This window comes from Taudactylus pleione, unplaced genomic scaffold, assembly GCF_031769625.1.
Source record: "Taudactylus pleione unplaced genomic scaffold, aTauple2 ptg000535l, whole genome shotgun sequence".
Lineage (NCBI taxonomy): Eukaryota > Metazoa > Chordata > Amphibia > Anura > Myobatrachidae > Taudactylus > Taudactylus pleione.
In genome coordinates, this window is record NW_028284937.1 from 12150438 (window position 1) to 12171910 (window position 21473).

General features: G+C 45.2%; 1 protein-coding gene across 1 annotated transcript in view; it reads right to left on the reverse strand.

Annotated features, from left to right (window-relative positions):
- LMTK3 (lemur tail kinase 3) overlaps window positions 1–21473 on the reverse strand; it is a 134999-nt gene that overhangs the window by 67656 nt on the left and 45870 nt on the right. Inside the window, exons 4-5 of the mRNA XM_088450960.1 lie at window positions 20712–20782; window positions 20420–20538 (exon numbers count right to left, since the gene is read on the reverse strand). Coding sequence (XP_088307086.1) covers window positions 20420–20538; window positions 20712–20782 — 190 coding nt within the window. The remainder of the gene's footprint in view (window positions 1–20419; window positions 20539–20711; window positions 20783–21473) is intronic.

Consider the following 21473-nt stretch of genomic DNA (forward strand, 5'->3'; position numbering starts at 1 on the left):
GGAATGGAAATAAATGTTCCCAGAGTGACCAGAAACATGTTGCCATGCCCCCTTTTTCCAGTGGCCACCCCCCCCCTTGTGGCATGTGACCATGCCCACTTTTCGGAGCGCGCCTTGAAGGTGGGGGGAGCTCCATTTTATTATTTGCCCTGGGCTCCAAAAACCCTAGTTATGCCACTGCTACTCTGTACTTGCCTGCCTTTAGCTATTCATGTGACCTCAGCCTCGCTGTCTTCCTCACACACACACGGACACATTGACAGAGAGCACTACTGTGCCCACCGTCTAACCGAGCCTTGGCTCCTTGATCAGCAGTGCACTGTGGGAGATATGTCATGAGTCGGGAGGTGGACCTCCAGATTGAGCACCGAGTCCGGAGATTGCAGAGAAGCCGGGCGCACCGCTGGTAAGAGCATCGCAGCGGGCGCCTGGCAGATGGAGATTGCGGTGGCGGCCGGTTCTGCCCCACAGCATCCTGCAATCTGTGCGGTGGCACCGGCCGTACCACAAATGTTACAGCCCTGGTGTTACCGATTCTACTTATCATTTATCTAGCACCTTCTAGAAGATAATAGCTAGAATCTGATTGGTTGCTATGGGCAACACCTCCACATCTATAAACTCTCACTTTAGTAAATATATCCCGAAACAAATTGGAGAAATATCATGGTATGTGGGTTACATCATTTACAACAATACTGTGTGTCATTTTCAAATAAATTACCTACATTTAGATATTGGGCCAATGCAGAGTTCCCACTTCCCAGTAACCCATGTTGCTTGCATGGAAATAAATACATATATTCGAACATATGCCAAGTCTATGCATCTTTTGGTGCTCCTGCCCACTGGTTATCATCATCGCCAGACCTATGCCCACTTGAGCCAGCCTATACTTGGTGCCTGAAAATAGGCGTAATCATGCTACGTCCATCTCTCATTAGCCTGCAGTTGCGCCAACGTATTCTCAGTCAACTTATCTATTACTATGTGAAAATGTCCTGCTATGGCTCAGTCCCAGAGCATGTAAAGTAAAATAAAAAAAAACACAAGATACACTCCCGAAACGGGCATGCATCAGGCCCATTGTGTGAAAGTAGATGATGCTGACTTATGCATTTTTTTTAGGCTAGGTACAGCAATAATTAGTGTTTTGTTAGTCTGTCCCTCTCCAAACTTTTAGATTGTCTTAAAGAAACCAAAAAAAAAAACTTTACGCTGGGCGAGACCCTCTGCATTTATGAATGTGACAAGCTGCACACACCTCCAACAACTGCTGTAAAGATAAAGAGTTTGTATTGTAACTACTAGAGAGGGGTATTTACTATATACTAGCCACAAGAAAAGGGGAATCGGGATCCTGGCGGTCAGGATGCTGGTAGTAAAACACTGTCAGCGGCATCCCGACAGTCAGAATCCTGACAGAATTAGGAACGTACTCTAACCCTCCCTCTAACCCTAACTCACCTTTCCCGCAGCCTAACCCTCCCCTACAGCAGCCTAACCTTTATCCTCCCCCCCCAGCAACCTAACCCTAACTTTCTCCATAGTGCCTAACCCGCAACCCTAATACATACCAACAGGATGTCATCGGTCGGGATTCTGGAGCCGGTATTCTGACCACTAGCATTCCGAACGCCAGGATGCTGACTACATCTTGAACTGGTCCTCACCATATGCCAGTCACAGAAGAGGTGATTCTTTATTAGCCACCAGATATAGAATTTTCACTATATATTACCAAAACGTTATTTATTTTATAACATGGGCCCTCATTCAGACCCACTCGCAAGCGGGCGCACGTACGTTAGGCGTACGTACAAAAATATTTAAATTCAATGGCTCGCTCGTATTTTCGTTCGCATCTAAAATTCCTCCCTAAACTCTGACGACCCCTCCTCTAACTAACGAGCGTACGAAATAGGGAGCGTACATCCCCGAAATGGCTTGAAAGGAACGCACGCACAAGTATAAACAGGAAGTGGCCTTGTCAGATGTCGATTACCTGCTCCTTTATTCTGCCTACCTCCATCAATCGTATCATGCCAATCAATGTATCAATTAGCTTAATTGTTTGTTTTTTTCAACACAATGCAAGAAACTTTACTCTTGTCCGTGTTTGTGTTTACCCGCAGAATACGTACGGATGAAACATTCGCTTTTATTGTTCAAAAAACATGTGAACCACAATTAAACAATTGTACTATTGCTGTGGATCCCCGCATATTTCCCTGGGTTCATTTCTTTATTTAAATTTGCTTACGCATGTCACTGCATCAAGCCTATCATAACTCTCCAGAGATTTCTGGCCCTGTCGAACACATGACTCATACACTAACCAATAAAATTGCTCCTGTTAATTTCCAAAATACATTAGCCAATCAGAAAATTTTTACACACTTTATCAAAAATGATTTTTAAGAAAAACACCATTGCCATCATGAGAGCCTCCGCATTCACCAGGCGCGAGCTGCTGGTGCTTACGGAGGTCATGGATCGCCGGATCACCAGCCAACCTCAACCCATGACCAACCGGCAGAAGCGCTCCGCGTATGCGGAGGCACGGTCCCGCCTGCGGTCCTTCGGCTCACGCCGCAACATCGGGCAGCTGGAGCGCAGGTGGTCCGACCTGCAACGGCGAACGCCCCGCTTGCTGGCATGCTTTCGCATGCAGATCCTGGAAAGTAAGTGTTATGTATTGTGGTTTTAATGTTTGTGTTTGTGGGGCAAACTGCGTGTGCATGTTTTCCTGTCTGTCCTATTTATTATTTGTACTCATATCTGCGTGTGCATGTTTTCCTGTCTGTCCTATTTATTATTTGTACTCATATCTGCGTGTGCATGTTTTCCTGTCTGTCCTATTTATTATTTGTACTCATATCTGCGTGTGCATGTTTTCCCTCTATTTCTGATTTATTCATTCTACTGCTATTTGGCTTATTTGTTGTTTTTTTTTTTTTTTTTAGTTTTGTTGCCCGGATTTGTCCATAAACTAACCGCAATTTCTTTGTCATATTTTAGGGGGACAGCCAAGACTCCGCCGTCACCGTCCGTCCAGACGGCGTTCCCGGCCACTATCCCCAACCCCCAGCCAACACTCCACCCCAAATCTTTCCCCTATTCCCCACTCCTCCCCATCCTTCCCAGACCCTCTCCCGGAAATGTCGGGCCTCCTTCCCCTCCGTCCCACTTCCCCCTCTCCTCCACCCACCCCTCTTCCAATTACCCCCTCCCCGGAGTCCATCATAACTCCTCCCCATTCTTTGGGGAATGACGGATCCTCCGAGGAGGATCATGGAGGTATTTCCGGAGCTCCCGTTTTGGCTCCCGGTATGTTTTTTTTTTTTTTTTTTTTAAAGCACAAACTGTTTGTATGTAATCATGTGTCGTGCCTTTCTTCGTGTTTTTGTGGCTTGACTTTTGGTGATTTTGAAGGTTTGCCTTTACCTCTTCCTGGTGATTTCAACATACACATATCATACCTGTGGGAATTTGTACCTAGGCCTTGTATTTTTGCCAGCCCCCCCTTTTTTTTTTTTGTTTGGGTTTAGGAGTGATTTGGTTGTGTTTTTTTTTTTTAATGTGGATTCCCTATTGTTGTATTAACCCACACACTTTTCTCACCCACAGAGGAACAGAGGCGTCGGCAAGAGGTGGCGGATTGTGTGGGGCAGATGCGGCAACATGTCATCGGCATTCTGGTGGCCCTCGACCGGCTGTCTGGCCTCCTTCGGCAGTAGTTTTTTTATTTTTGTTATATTTTCAAAATAAATTTATTCAGACAAATATACGTTGTGGCTCATTTTTAAAATCCAAAACCAAGATAGTTTAGCATGACATAAGTAGACTGTTCCTGCAAGGATTTCCCTTTTTTAAAAGTTAGATTGTGTTTTGTCTTTGTATGTCAAACAGACACAAGAAACACATAACAGTAACAATGTCATTTCCCTTTTTGGGTGTAGTGTCAATTACATATTTCTACATTTTACAGGTTCCTAGTTGGTGCGCAAGCTGCTTAGGCCAATCTTACAAGTCCCAAGGTTGGGCCAGGCTTCCTTTTGGTGTGGGTTGGGAAGCTGAAAACATATTTCAGTTTAGCTCAACTGGCGTCAGTACTGGTTTACCCCTTAGTCAAATGTAACTTGTGTTAACCTGGTTACACTTGCTGTTAACGTCCCAAAAAAGGAAGACCATTTCACTCTCCAAACATTTATTCACAACATAACAGAGAAAACAAAGTGGTCACTCCCAAAAAAAGAACACAGTGATAAATTCAAATACAACACATACCAAGAAATAATTAAATAAAAACAAAAAATCAAGAACTGGTTGACGAAGGACCATGCCAACATGATTCCACAAACATGGCGTTGCAATATGGGTTCCAGAATATATGCCCAAAAGGACCAGATCCAGGTTTGGTAAGGGTAGCAGGAAGTAGTGAGCATTGGAGTGCCAAAGATTATGTGAACAAACAGAAGATGGTGAGAAAAAAAAAACAAAATTAGATGTTCACAAACAAACACAAACACATTAGGTATAAACACTGTAGTTTTGTTCAAACTTACCTAAAAAATCTGGCCACCACATCATCGCGTATGGCCCCCCACATACTGACCTTCGACCAACCTCGGGGGGGCCATCCTCAGGTAAGGCATCCTCTGGCTGCATTGGGACACCACTCCTTATGGCAATGTTGTGAAATATCCCACACAGGACCACAATTTTAGACACCATATCCGGCACATACATGAGCTCGCCACCAGAGCGGTGGAGGCATCTGAATCGGCCTTTTAAAAGGCCGATACAGCGCTCCACCACTTGCCTGGTGGCTGTAAGTGCGGAATTATACGCACTTTGTGGCCCTGGTGTGGGAGCCAAATAAGGAGTGAGCAGCCAGGACATGCAAGGGTATCCACTGTCTCCTGTGAACAAAAATATACCACATCAGGAACACTGTGTATCAAGCTTAACATTGTTATGTACTAAAGGTCTCCACTTACCCAGAAGCCACGCATCACCAGCTTGTAGGTTGGTTAATTTGTGCCATATCCCTGATTGCCGGATGACGAAGGAGTCATGAGCACTTCCGGGTAATTTAGCATTCAGGGACAGGATCTGGAGGGAGGCATCACATACCACCATTACATTCAGGGAGTGATAGTGTTTACGGTTTCTAAATATTGCCTCCAGCCGTGCTGGAGGCTGAAGTGGTATGTGAGTACCATCCACAACCCCTATGATGTGTGGGAAGCCAGCTATTTGGTAAAAATTGGCCTTGGCCACACTAAGGGCACCCATATCCAAAGGCATTTTAATAAAATGATGGAGGTGCTTGAAAAGTGCCTCCATCACTGCCCTCAGGATCCGGGAAAAGGAGGATTGGGAGATGCCCGCCACTATTCCCACCGTTGTTTGAAACGATCCTGAGGCACAGAAATGTAACACCGCCATAAATTGCGTCAGTGGTGGTATTGCTGTTGGACTGTCAATTTGCCGCTCAAGATCACTTTCTATTAATGAGAGAGTGTCTATGATGATTTTGTGAGGTAGACGGTAGCGTCTTAAAACCTCATCATCGGGCATTCCAAAAAGGGTGACACGTGTTCGAAATATCTGGGGCCTTGCATGCCTACGATGCCTACGCCTGGGACGAGTTTGAGGTTGGTCGTCTTCCGGGAGCAGGGCCAGAACAATTCGCCCCAGATCTACCTGAAATTCAAAGTTTACAATGTAAGGCTTTTGAGCCACCCCAAAAGTAACATAAAACAACTTAGCTTTCTGATACCATCCATAGCTGCTTACATGCCGGGGTATTGTCATGATATGTATAAACTGTAAAAAACCCAAAAATGAGACATCAAAAATTTAGAGGGTGAATTTTTGTTTGTCAAATTGTTGCAAGCCAACACATAAAATAGGCGAAACACACATTTGGCCATCGATGAAAACGACATTGCACACCGTACGTCAAATAGGGTTCAAATGGACCCCAAAAATGGAAAAGGGAAAAGCAAAACTGGTTTACATGATGAATAAGCCTCGAAAAATGCGTTAATTAGTTCGCAAATGCAAGTCACTACACCAACAGTCAAAAATGCGTTAATTAGTTCGCAAATGCAAGTCACTACACCAACAGTCAAAAATGCGTTAATTAGTTCGCAAATGCAAGTCACTACACCAACAGTCAAAAATGCGTTAATTAGTTCGCAAATGCAAGTCACTACACCAACAGTCAAAAATGCGTTAATTAGTTCGCAAATGCAAGTCACTACACCAACAGTCAAAAATGCGTTAATTAGTTCGCAAATGCAAGTCACTACACCAACAGTCAAAAATGCGTTAATTAGTTCGCAAATTCTAGTCACTACACCAACAGTCAAAAATGCGTTAATTAGTTCGCAAATGCAAGTCACCACACCAACAGTCAAAAATGCGTTAATTTGTTCGCAAATGCAAGTCACTACACCAACAGTCAAAAATGCGTTAATTAGTTCGCAAATGCAAGTCACCACACCAACAGTCAAAAATGCGTTAATTAGTTCGCAAATGCAAGTCACTACACCAACAGTCAAAAATGCGTTAATTAGTTCGCAAATGCAAGAAAAAAAATGGACTTACCCAACTCGAATATATAAGATTTCCCAAAAAAAGGTCTTTGGGTCCGAAAGCCAAAACAAACTAAAAAAGATGAAATTAGTGTAAAAAAAAAAATAGCTAACCAAAAAACAGAAGTAGACACCAATTGGCCACAAATTAGACTGCACAAAACTTACCAAATCAGGAAAGGATGGGGAAAAAAGCAAAAAAATGCGAACGGAAAACCAAAACAACTGTAGCAAAACCAAACAAAACCAACTCGGCCAAATCCTCCAACCGCAAACAACCAAATCCAACCAACTTAACCGCCAACAATCCAACAACCCAACCTCGACTCCACACACACCAAGCCATAAATAGTGTTTATTTTCCCGCACAAATTAAGGATGAATCATAGGGACGCACAATCAATGATGCGGCCGCAAACAAAGGACGCATGTATAAATACGTCACGAAATCACATTGAATTTCTGGTTGATTTCATTCTGGAAGCAGAGACATGGCTTCAGACCAGGGAAACAATGGCCAAAAATCCGGCGGTAAGGCCTTCATGCATTTTGTCTGAATGATTATTTTAAAACATAATATTGGGCAAGTTGTGAAGTGGCTAAATCTGCATATTTACCCAAATAGGTGAGGAGGATGACATGGAAGAGACTGCTGGCCCCAGTCAACCCGCCAAAGCTGCCAAAAAAAAAAGGCAGCCACATTTCACAAGCAAGGAGATGGAGGTTTTGATCCAGAAGTGCGTTGACATCCTGCCCCAGGCAGCCAGGAATATGAGCCAAAGCCAGAAGTGGAGAATGTGGGAGGAGGTCGCCGTTGCTGTCAATAGGGTGGGTGATTATGTCCGTCTAGCCCGGGATGTCAAACGGCGGTAAGTAAACACTTTCCCATCCTATAAACAAACCCCATTGTAAAAAAAAGGATAATGGTTCCAATTTCATTCCACAGATGGGCAGACTTCAAATATCGTCTCAAGCAAAAACTTGCCGACAGGGCTAGGCATGCAAGGGGGACAGGTGGGGGTCCCACCCCTGTGTCATTGGAGTTGACAGACTTAGAAGAGCTGGCACAGGGGTGTGTGCAGGCTGTGGAGGTGTTTGGCGTGTCCAACATGGATACGGACATGCCAGACTTTGCGGCTCCTCATGTTGGCCAAGGTAAGTCTTGTGATGTCACCAACTCTGAAATGCTATTGTGCCAATATGTAGATTGTAATGTGAGTCTTTTCGCAATTTTCCTAACAGAGACAGAGGCGGATGAGTCTGCTCCAGAGGGGAGCCTTGGCCGCAGAATTTCTGCTGGCTCTGCAGGGGAGGAACCAGTACATCCGGCTGAGGACCCTGCAGAAGCCAGTCCAGGGCGTGCCCCCTCGCAGGCAGTGGGCCTCCTCACAGAACTCAATTTTAAATCGGATTTCCATACGGAGATTCTGCAGAGGATGGACGCCAGTCTGATACGGGTGGCTGAGGCCCTGGAGCAAAATGCTGCGGCCAACGTGACCATTGCTCAGGCCCTGGCGGAAAATACCAGGGCCAACATCCGCATCGCCGATGCCCTGGAGCAGCTCGTTCGCCAGCACATGGTGGAGCCGACCTCCCTTCCTGCCGGAACATCCGGATCCTCCACCTCTGGCACAACATCAGCCAATCCTCAAAATGTGCCTAGCCCTGTGCCTAGTCCAGAGGCCACAACATCTGCCTCTGGACAGGCCAGCCCGATGGCATCCCGGACCCGGTCTGGCGCCCACCCTCACCCAGCCAAACGGGCGAGAAAACGGTGACAGCAATGGCGACTTTTCCCACACTCCTTCTGTGCTTGGCTCATATTCCTTTCTGGTCAAAACTTCCCTCTCCTTTCTTGTGAAATTTTTTTACATTTGGTATTTACGTTTATGTTACCAGTTATGGCTTTTTTTTTTTTTTTTTAACAAATATCTTTGCCACAAAAAAAAGGCAACAAAATATTAGGCCAATTTGTTTGTGTTTAAACAATAAATTTAAAACAAAAAACTGAGATTGTATTGTGACATTATTGTACAAATGGGTTACATTTAATCCTGGCCCTAAAGGCAAAAACTGACCCTCTTAAAAAAAAAAAAAAGGCCTCTTTAAGGAACGTTTAAAAAATCACATAGCGATGCAAATTCCACAGTAAACCAAAAAAAAGGGGAGCTAATTAAAACATGATGACATTATTGTTACAATAGGCCATAACCAACAAATTGTGGCCAAAATAAAACACCAAAAATGTACGCTAATTGATTGTGTAATCATGACATTAGCAGCTCTGATTTCCACCTGCGTACGCTTTTGTGCTATCCCAATAAACTGCTTTCCAAACACATACCAAGCCGGTTTTCAATCCAACACTAATTACTTTACTGACCAGCCGCGATTAATCGCAGCACCATCGTTGAGTCCCGGGACGGAGGAGAAGGCCATCGCCAATGTGGTCGAGTAATCCTGACCCTAAGCTGTGCGAGCATTTTGAAGGGAAAGCGGATGTTCCAGTGACGTATGAGACGGTCCGAACACATTTGACGTTCGCATCTGCTAATGTATGTACGCCCCAAAAACGCCTCGCCACGCCTGCGTTTTTTCATCTCCACCCCCGTCAACACCCAAAAACGCCCTGTTCTGTCAATCACATTTGACATGTCACTTCCTGTACGCTATTTTAGGAACGAGAGAAAAAAAACTCGCAATCTGCCGTACGCACATGCGCAGTGTAACACCGACGCATGCGCGGTTAGTCAACATCGGAACGCAACGAGCGTACTGTTGGTAACGTGCGGCTCTGAATGAGGGCCATGGTCAGCAGTAAAAGGGTTTTGTTGTGTAAACCCTACTGTAACAGAAAGGTATTCTTACTTAAGTGTACAATAGCAACATGAAAGGTGTCTTCGTTGTATTTTAACCACAAAAATGGGTTCTATATTATACATTGGTTACCAGTAAGGGGGCTTCTTGTATAGAAAAAGATGTCTTCACATTACTCTAAAGGCAAGAAACGGTTTGATTTTGCACCAGAAATGCTAATTGTCAGGATGTGGCTGGCTGAGAACAACTGGCTGCAAGCGGTTAAAAAATTGTAGGCATCATTCAGATAACAAAATGATCTATGTACCTTTCTCATTAATCAAGATATCACCAGCCTGCTATAGTTGCTGAATTCTGATTCTGGAACCCAGTGCATTCAAAACACATTTATATAGTTATCAGTATCTAGGCTGGATAGCTGGCTGGATGGTGCAGTTTTTCAAAGTGCAGTCTTTTTTAAGTGCAAAACCAGCATGTGGGCGAGGCTTGCTGGGACCTGTAGTTCCACTGTATAGACAATGTGAAATATTCTAATTTTTACACAATACATAGACACTATCAACCCGCCACCCACCGCCCAGGGGTGGTGGGGATAGCCCCGGGCTATCAGCTTAGGCCAGGGGTGCCCTGGAGAGGGTGACTCCTTTATTGGGGCGGGTCCCAGACTTCCCAGGGATCCCTGGCCTGGGCTGACTAGCGGTCAGGGCTGATGCTGCGGCTGGGGAGCCCGGTGAAAGGGCTCCCATGGCTGTGGCATCAGTCCCCCGTTAGAAAGGGTCCAGGACTGGTTTTAAATATACTGGGTACCTCACGTCAATATTTTTCTCTGTATATTTAAAACCAGCTCTGTCCCTGCTGCCTGGGGGGGGGGGGGGGGGCCCTCACGTCATTTAAAACAAAAAATTTACCCTATTTTAACCATTTACAGAAGGAAACATACACAAATCACAATGATTTGTGTATGTTTCTGACCATCTCGCAGCTCAGGGGGTGAGAGTTTGAAAAGTGATTTTGAGAGAGAGTTTGCTCCTATCTCACCCAAGCTTGTCATCCCGATTCTTGGTAAATTTGAGAGATGTATGTTTGAGGTGAAAAGTACTTCCGATTTGGCCCGATGGTGATTTGATTCAAGATGGCTATCTCACCCGAGTTTTGCGAGTGAGATTAGAGAAATCTCTCTCTAACTGACCCGACTTTTGACTTTAGCAGGAATAAAATGAATAAATCACCCGAGATGGTCATCTCGACCTATCTCGATTCTTAGTAAATTTATCCCTAAATGTCAGTATCTAGGCTGGATAGCTGGCTGGATAGTGCAGTCTTTTTTAAGTGCAAAATTGTAGCGTTATACCTGCGTTAAAGTGAAGAGAAACCGAAAGAGGAAACTCTAAGTTCCATCAAACAACAAACCTCAACGGTCTAAAGATTCATGTTACAACTGGACTCCCTGTGCAGTCACGGCAAGAACACTTCTATTGCTATGAATAATGCTGGCCTTCTGATTCTCGCATACATCTCAATGCTTATTGTACTTGTTCCCATGTCAGTTTACATCTTTCCACTTGGAAACACAGGGCCTGATTCAGAGCCGGACGCTATTTGCGAACGGTCGTTCAGAAAAAGGGGCCGGCTATTTAAATTGAGCGCTCGCTCTTTGCGGTCTGTTGACGCCTCTATGTCTGAGCGAGCGAACGAAACATGCGCTCACTATTTTGTAAAGACGCCCCCTGGCCGTTTGCATCATACGTCATCTCCGCTATTTATTAGATTAATCGGGTACATCGAAAGGCGTTTAAACTGCTCGCAGTGCTTGTGGTAGGTTTTACTTCCCGCAATCACTGCGAGCAGTTCAGGCTAAAAGACAACCAAGTGACGTAATTGATGACACTCCCTTACTAATTATGCACTCCCATTAAACGCCCGTTTTGACCGTTTGGCACGCCTGCGTTCGGATCTCCACTCCCCGATTTCAAGCACCTTCCCCTGTTACCACCCACAAACGCCTCATCCTGTCACTCAAATTAGCAGGCCCTCGCTGTTTTGTGAGCGCACGATTTCCGACCGCAATGACTGGTTGGCGCATGCGCATTACGACCCATACGCATGCGCAGATGTGCGAACGAGCGGCTCTGAATCAGACCCACTGGCCCTCATTCAGAGGCAGTCGCAAGAAGCGAGCGCTCGCTCTGAATGAGGACGGCGCGCTTCTCTTTTCAAGTGCGGCCTCCTGGTCGCTACCACCCACAGCTTTAGCGACCGACCAGGTTGATGGTCACGATGGTCAAGACCATCGTTACCATCGGGGATTGCGACGAGACCCTAAGGTTGGGTCTCGGCAACCGCAAGCCCCAGGGAGCTTCCTGCTCTGATCGAGCAGGAAGCTCCCCACTGACATCACTGCTGATGTCAGTGCGGCCACCCACAAAACGGCAGGCGAGCTGTCGATCAACATCGACAGCCGCCCCTTTTGTAGTGAGTTCCGGAGCGAGAGAATTTCTCTCTCGCTCCGGGGCTTGCTCACGCGCAGTGCGGCTGCTGCACGTGCGCAGGGCCTAAACATCGACCCAGTTGCGAGCCCTCAGTGCTTGCGACCGTGTCTGAATGAGGTCCACTGTCCTTTATCTTAGCTCTCTTGCCTAGCCTCATATCCTCCATCTGCTTACAATTTGCGTTATTTTTCAAATTCTGAACACATTAGAGCACCACTTTTAATCCTCTCAATAACAAACTTATTAATCTGCATATATATTTACCATCACTGTTCTTTCACTTGCATTTCTACAAATCTCTTGCACTCATATTTCATTTACATTTCCAAATTTCATTCCTCTTGTTTACTTATAAACACCATGACAAGGTTTTCGTCAACTCCCTCCTTCACTCAGTCTCTACCTAATCCTCTGTTCTGCCCCCTGCTTCCATCTTTATCCTTTCCTCCTTATCTCTTCCACCTCCTCCTCCCCTTCTACCCCCTCTGCTGTCTGCCTACTCTTCCCTCCTCTCCCATTACTCCACTTTCTTCCTGTTCTACGCCCCCTCTGTCCTACTACCCCACCACCAAACTCTCCTCCTACACTCCTCTCCCTGTCACTTCACCCCACTGCCATCCACATCTCCCTCCCTGCCCACCTCCTACAGGTTCCATTTCTAGCTCAGGTGCCCGCATCATCACTAAACTCTATTTATATCGGTCCCCCAAATTAATTTTACCTCCACATTACAGCAACCCGGATAATCTTATTCACATCTCCCCCACAAATGCTACCTCTCTATCCTGTGCCCTCTGGAATGCCAGGTCAGTCCGTAATAAACTGGTCCCCACCCATGACCTTTTAATCTCCAACTCCCTGAATCTCCTAGCCATTACTGAAACCTGGATCTCACCCTCTGACACCACTTCTCCTGCTGCTCTATCCTCTGGGGGCCTCGCCTTCTCCCACACCCCCCGGCCTGGGGGTCGCCATGGTGGTGGTGTTGGGGTCCTTCTATCCACCAGTTATTCCTACCAGCTAATACCCTCTGAACCATCCCTTACATTCCCCACATTTGAGGTTCATCCAATATGCCTCTTCCAACCAGTAAAGTTCAGAGAAGCTGTCATTTACCGTCCCCCTGGCTCTCCCTCCAAATTCCTTGACAACTTCGCTTCCTGGCTCCCTCACTTCTCTCCTCAGATCTTCCCTCCATTATCCTAGGTGATTTTAATATTCCTATTTACATTCCCACACAATCCTCTGCCTCTGACTCCTTACCCTCACCTCTTCATTTGGTCTCGCCCAATGGACCTCATCACCCTCCAATGTGAGTGGGCACTCACTTGACCTGGTCTTTACTCACCGTTGTGATATTTCTGATTACTTCAATTCCCAATTGCCCCTCTCTGACCATCACCTTCTCTCTTTTAACCTATCCCTCTCTCCTTCCCCTCCTTTACCTCCTAAGGCTACCATTACTAAGAGTAATATTGAGGCTATTGACACTGTTGCTTTACCCTCCCTGCTGGACTGTCTTCTCTCCCCTATCCTTTCTCTCTCCTGTCCTGAACAAGCTACTTCCCTGTACAATTCCTCCCTTACTTCTGCTCTTGACCCTGTTGCACCGGCAATAACTACTCACCCTTGCAGATCTACACCACAACCCTGGCATTCCAAATGCACCAGATACCTGCAAAAGTGTTCAAGAATTGCCGAGCGTCAGTGGAGAAAATCACGCTCTAAGGCTGACTTCCTCCATTTCAAATTTATTCTCTCTTCCTACAGTGCTGCCCTGTCCCTCTCCAAACAAACATATTTCAAGAACCTCATCTCCTCCCAGTCCTCAACCCCCCGGCGTCTCTTTACCACTTTCAACTCCCTCCTCTGCAGTTCCCCTCCTCGCCTCCCCTCCTCGCTCTCTGCCCTTGACTTTGCCACCTACTTTGCATCTAAAATTTACTCCATACGTGAGGACATCATATCCCATCAGACCCTCAGCACTCCTCCCCCTCTTTTCCTTGACTACTCCTTCCCTTCTGTCTCACCAACTCTGACATCCTTTTCCGCTGTTTCTGGAGAGGAAGTCATGCACCTCATCCGGTCCTCCCCTCCTTCCACCTCCCCTCTTGACCCTATCCCTTACCTGTCTCCTCCTGCCTGTTCCAATCTTGCTCACCTCCTTAATCTCTCCCTATCATCTGTCACTGTCCCTTCTGCATTCAAACATGCCCTTGTCTCCCCCATTCTTAAAAACCTACCCTTGATCCTAACATACTTTCCAACTACCGACCCATCTCTCTTCTCCCTTCTGCTTCCAAACTCCTTGAGCGTATTGTCTACAACCGTCTTACCACCTTTCTTTCCTCCCACTCCCTCCTTGACTCATTTCAATCTGGCTTCCGTTCTCTCCACTCCACTGAAACTGCCCTCACAAAAGTCAGCACCGACCTCCTTACTGCCAAATCCAAGGGTCACTACTCTCTGCTCATTCTCCTTGACCTCTCTGCTGCATTTGACACTGTAGACCACCCTCTCCTCCTGAAAATCCTTCACTCTCTTGGTTTACATGGCACTGTCCTCTCCTGGCTTTCCTCCTACCTCTCTGATCGTTCCTTCTCTGTGTCCTCTCATGACTCCTCTCCCCCCCCCCCACTTCCACTAACAGTAGGAGTTCCCCCAAGGTACTGTTCTTGGACCTCTCCTTTTCTCCCTATATACGTCCTCTTTAGGTGAACTCATAAACTCCTTTAACCTCCAATATCATCTTTATGCTGATGATACTCAAATTTACCTTTCCACCCCTGACCTCTCCCCCTCGCTCCTTACCCTTATCTCCAACTGTCTCTCTGCTGTCTCTTCATGGATGTCCCAGCGCTTTCTTAAACTTAACATGTCTAAGACTGAGCTGATCATCTTCCCACCCTCTTCCACTACATCACTTCCCACAATTTCATTATCTATTGATGGCACAACTATCTCCTCCAGCCCCAAAGTGCGCTGTCTTGGAGTTATCCTAGACTCCTCCCTCTCCTATAAACCACACATTCAGCACCTCTCGCAGGCCTGCCATTTTCACCTAAAAAATATCTCCAGGATTAGACCCTTCCTCACCCAGGATGCCACTAAAACCCTCATCCACTCACTGGTCATCTCAAGATTGGACTACTGTAACCTTCTCCTAGCTGGTCTCCCAGTCTCTCACCTCTCTCCACTACAATCGGTTCTCAATGCTGCTGCATGGCTCATCTTCCTCTCCAGACGTTCTACATCTGCTTCCCCTCTCCTTCGAGCCCTACACTGGCTCCCTTTCCACCTTTAGATGCCAATTCAAGGTTCTTACCCTCGCCTACAAGGTCCTCACCAAATCCTCTCCCACATACAATTCTGAACTTCTCTATCTTCACATTCCCGCCCGTCCACTTCGCTCAACAAATGCATGCCACCTCTCTTGCCAACTGATTACTTCCTCCCACTCCCGCATCCAAAATTTTGCCCGTGCTGCTCCCTACCTTTGGAATGCTCTCACTCTCCCTATCAGACTCTCTACCTCTCTACAAATTTTCAAACGGGCTCTCAAAACCCACTACTTCATCAAGGCCTTCCAGCTCTCGTCCTAACCCACTTCATGCTCTTTCCTCCCTATATTCCCCTTCTGTGTCACGCCTGTCTGTCTGCCCCTCCCCTTTAGAATGTAAGCTCTCACGAGCAGGGACCTCTTCTCTCATGTGCTTCTCTTTACATTTTCTTCTACTCTTTACTCCACACAAGGGCAACTAACACGTGACTGCCAACTCCCTGCTGCTTATTGTGAGTGCTTTAATCGCTATTGCAGCAATGTATATAAGTCGTGTCCTTGTACTGCACTGTAATTTACTGTACGTTACTTGTTTCTTGTTCACTTATTAGTTCTATGTACTATGTAAGGCGCTGCGGAACACTTGTGGCGCCATATAAATAAAGGATAATAATAATTATAATCTTCTATAGCTGTCAGTCATACAAAGACCATGAGCACAAGGTCAGGCAGAATGTATTACCATAAATCGGGAGATAAGGCATTTTTAATATCTATACACGTAAAAGAGATTCATTACTTTAGCATGTATTAGAAATGCCCAGATTTGTTTTATTTTTCATTTATAAATTGACATACTATACTCCAGCTGCTGTGGGACTACATATCCCAGCATGCCCTGCCACAGTTTTAGCATTCCCTAATAGCAAAACGCTGGCAGTGCATGCTGGGATATGTAGTCCCACAGTAGCTGGAGTGCCAGGATTCGCCACCACTGCTATATACTGTATATCCAGGGTTGGGTGCCACCGCACAGTGGGTCACCATGCTTAATAACTTTGGTAGCATCAAAGACCTTAGAGCACTGGCGATACTATAAAACCAAAATAATTAAAATAAATGCTTTGAAATACCCCCTTTTAAGCATTGTGAATAGAATAACAACTGTAATGCTCCACTCCAGAGAGAGGAACCACTTTTTAACCTGTCTGAAAGACTAGAATTAGAGATCTGCTGAGTAGATGAGGAAGGAGAGAGAACCTGGAAGAAAGCAGGAAGTGAGCTGAGGTGAGAGAACTGGACACAGAGTAGAGAGAATCTACTGTGCTAATCTACTATAAATAACAAAAGAGAGAACTATGAGGGAAAACAGGGGGAAGTTAGATGGAGTAATGGGATTACCAATGACCATGCCTCTTCCAATGGAAAAGAGGGGGTCTCGCAATGGGTATTGTACAGAGGGCCTGATTTAGACCTGCTCGCGTTTGTACGCAGCCAAAGTATGCAAATCCCACCATCGAGGCATTAGCACGCCCACTATGTCTTGGCGTGCGATCGCGGTTTGTATGTAGACGCCCACCAGCCTGTCTTAAGATGCCCACTTTCCCACGTCATCTCCAGGAAGTGTATGCAACAATCGTTAACATCGAGTAACATCGGACCCATACGCAGCACTTGTGGCTGACAATACCCTACCGCAAGTGCTGCGAGTGCTTCAGTGTTTAATTCAGGCATGTGACATGTATTATGACGCTGTGTCTTAATTATGCACACCCCTGAAACGGTGCTAAGACGCTCAGACACGCCTGCGTTCACACCACCACACCCCCATTTCCATCGACCATCCCCTGTCACCACCCATAAAAGGCTCGTCCTGTCACTCATTCTAGCGAGGTGGTTATGCGCAGCGAGCGAATGCTTCCCGATCGCATGAACTAGCTTGCGCACTGCGACTTATACGCACGCGCACATTGAATGCATCGGCAGGCTACGTGAAAACGCAGCCTAGCGAACGGGTCTGAATCAGGTTTAGAGCCCTTGTAAAGGCCAGTCATGTATACCTTTAAAAATTGCTATGTTAATGATATTGGGCACAGGAAAGAAATGCAAAACCGCACACAAGCAGCTTTGCAATGCAGCAGGTGGTGTCACGCCTCCTGCATGCATTAATGATCCGAGTTGCGTCCATGGACACAGCATCGGGTCATCTGCGTGATCCTCGGCCAGCTCAGTGACCATGGGGTCAAGTAGGCTGGTCATCGCAGATGAGGGAAAGAGGCCATGAAATCTCCATCAGTCGATGGAGATCCTGATCTCTTCCCTCCTCCCCCTAATAGCGGTGACACACCTCCATTTTGGGAAACTGAGGCCGTCGCCACCCCCCCCCCACCCACAGATGGCAGCAGACTGTTAATCACTGACAGTCTGCTGCTGCTCTGCGTCCTATCACGCAGGACCCATTCTGCACATGCGCAGAACGTGACCTGCGCACATGCAGATTCCCGACTATCGAATCGGCTCCATTAACCTTACAGCAGAGCATAATGTTTTTGGGATAAATCAGAGCAAAAATATGAAAAAATAAAGTAGAAATGATAGTTCATATGCCAAATACTAATAGGTCATGATTATATGTAACCTAATAAGTCTTTATACCTGATGGGTCATTTATTTTAGTATCTGCTGATCACACTGAAAGCTGTTCCTCTAGGCCAGTGTCACCCCCCTCAAATGGTGTCCCAAGCGGTGAGCAGCGGTTATGGATGACCACCCCTATTTGTACACCTGGTTTCATAGCTGTCATCATGCTCAGTGCACACTTACACCAGCACAAGATCCACCTGAAAACACACAAGTCTGTATAGCCTGCAATCCCACACACCCTAGACATGCTCTCACTAAACAGCTTATGTGCGAATGCCTGGCTGTCACAATGCACTTCTGCCACAATTGGAGATGCGACTGGGTTGCGCACGACTCAGCATCACTACAACACTTCACTTGCTTTTAACTCTGCAACAGATCCTATTGTTTCCAGTCCCACAAAGTGATGGTTTTTATTTTACAAATCTTACAAAATGCTCCCCAGAAATGCATCTGTCATTTTGCACCTACAGTATATAGTATAGGAAGCACAGATATACTTATCCACATATGCGGGATGCACACAAGTTAGCACTGTGTGATGGAAGAGGCAGGTTATTCCTAGATAAATGCATGCTGGTTGCTTGAATGCTCCTCTTGCCCTCATATCCAAAAAAAATTTGCATGCTGAGAGATTGAAATACAAGCCATAGTCGCAGGAGACCATAGAAGCTCTTTCTCTCTTTACAAAAGGATTTTTAAAGCCACCCTAAGGAACATTTATGTCTTCTTGATAGACGCACCTCCACCCTTTTCCTCCATTCACCTTGCCAATCTCAGTGGATTCTCTCCTGTAACTGTGTCCAAGATCTTTGCATCCTCCCTCCTTCTTATCCCTCAACCTAACTACGCCCTTCCTTTTCTTCCCCTGAGCTCTCTCCTTCATTCTTATCCAAACCCATAGTTAGAGATATGTGTTCTTTCCTTTAAATAACTCTACTCCCTTTCTACTAATGCTCTCACTTTGCTCATCTCTTCAATGTATCGTCTCTACCGGCATCTTCCCCTCTGCCTACAAACATGCACTTAACTCTCCTTTTCTTAAGAAATTATCCCTTGACTCTAACTCCCTCTCCAACTATTGACCCATTTTTTTGTTTTTTTTTCTACTTTGCTGCCAAATTTTCTCAAACTGTTTATTTGCACCTTCCTGACCCACTTTCTCTACACCCACTCTCTTTTTGATCCTCTACAGTCAGGATATCACTCTCTTCACTCCACTGTGGCTTCCCTCACTCAAATTATCAAAGTTAAAGGGTCACTTTTCACTGATCATACTCCTTGTCCTCTATGGTGCTTTCAACACCGTCAATCACAGTCTTCTCGTCCACAACATTCACACATTTGGACACTGCTGCACTGCCTTCGCTTGATTCACCTGCTACCTCTCTGATCAATTCTTCTGTGTCTCTATTTTTTAACTCATTCTCCTTTCCTCTTCCTCTGCTGTATATATTGGGGTTCCTAAAGGCTCTGTTCCTGGCCCTCTACTATTCTTTCTTTACACACCAGTTCTCAGTTATACACTTCTGTGGCTTCAACGATCACCTCTATACAGAAAATATTTACATCTACCTTTCTTCCCCTGACCTCTCTCCTTCATTCTTATCCAAACCCATAGTTAGAGATTTGTGTTCTTGAATACAGATTGTGCATACTTTGCTGCAGTACTAACTCACTAAATGATTGATCCTGCACATTTTCAATTGAAGTCAGTTGTTATAGTTTTGGTATGCTGTGACAATTGGTACTACAGTAAGTGCAGAGCCGGTGCTACTGCTAGACGAATCTGGGCGGTCAGTTTGTGGGCACCTAAAACATATACTGTAGCTGCTATTTTACCTTTATAATTTATAACTGGTAGTAGTGTGCACTCCTGTAGATTATTCAATAGATGCTGGGTAGCTACACTAAACCTTTCTAAATTATGTGCTAATGTTGGACTAGATTGTAGTACTTTTATGTATATGTATATGTATATATATATATTATATGTATATATATATATATCTAAGAAAGGGTGAGAATTATGCGCTCTTTGCTGCATGGTGTATCCTGCTAAATGACCGACCACTGCTGAAAATAAGGCTATGAGGGAAGGCCATACCCGTTCCTTAAAGACCCGTTTTATGTGCTTGTGAACCTTCTATTTGCGGTACGCACTTTACATACCTTTGCAACTTTGTGATCTAAATTACTACACTATAGAGTGTTTAATTCTCACCCTTTCTTAGACATTACCACTACTTGAGACGCCACAACAACAGTCTCCCAGGAGAATATCAGCGGACACCCAAAATACGGGGAGTGTATATGAAGAATATGAAGGAACACCAAATCAAGACATTAATACTGACATTTTAGGTGTGGCGTTATAACAGTACAATTTTTATATGTATATATATATATATATATATATATATATATTCAACAAAAAAGCATTGCTAAAGTAATAATGTAACCTATTTAATGGCTAGGCATGTGTAAAAGTAGAAGGAAATTGATTATAATATACTGAGGGCTTACTGGAAAAAAAAGATGACACTACAAATTCAATCACAATATTGTAGATAACTGTTTACCTGTAAGGCTGCGCTTCAGAAAGAAACTTCCGTTGTTCCAAAGGGCTGGCATTTACTCGCAGTTCTTTAACTACTACCTGGGCTGGAGTGTAGTCTGAGAATATCTCTCCCAGGATCACCTTTATAAAGCAGAAACCAAACAAGTTTTCTTTTCTAAATTGATGAGAAAAAACTAATGCTGTGCAAACACATTAATATGGATATATATACAGTATATATGAAAAAAAGTCCATAACTAAAAGACAAACGTAGAAGGATGACGATAGATGTGGGTTACAAAGTGATAACTCACCTTTCCAAACCAGCCATTTCCAATCTCCTGAAGATAGCTTAGGTCTTGCCGGCTAAATCCTGTCTGTTTTACTGTATAGACAGAAAAGTTTGTTAATAATGTGAAGTTATTTTACAAGTCCAGTATTGCTTTTCACGCAGTTTCAAAGAAAAAGTGAAGGTGAGAAATTATAAAGAGCAGTTTATATAACCCATTTGGAACTGCTATTCAAATCAAATTTTTTTTTAATTGTGCCCTTAGCCAGGTAATAGGATAACAGGGTCCATTGCCTGGATCACTGCCATTTGGTACATACTCACTCACTCAGCACTTTCTTAACAGTTAATTTTCCTGCGACTGATGGGTGCAGGAATTTGACATTATGGGATTGATTCTAAGTTGGGAGCAAATCAACAAAAAGTTTTGCCAGCATGTCTCCGTGATTTTGCCACTACCGATATAGATTTCAAGCACTAGCAGGGTCGGACTGGCCCACAGGGGTACACGGAAAATCCCCGGCGGGCCACACTGCCTGAGGGCCCCACCTAATTTCCTAATGTCAGGTTTCAGACTGTGCACTCAAACTATACATGTTACTACCAGGGTCAGTTGCCTTTTAGACAAGGAATATGGATGAACAGACCATGCACTGTAGTATCCATGTTGACTGCAGACTATGTTCTCTCTAATGGTTGGCCAAACCTCTGTTACTCAGCCACCGGGACCCGCTGCCGCACAGATGATGGTCGTTCAGTGTGTATGAACGACCATCATCTGCAGCTA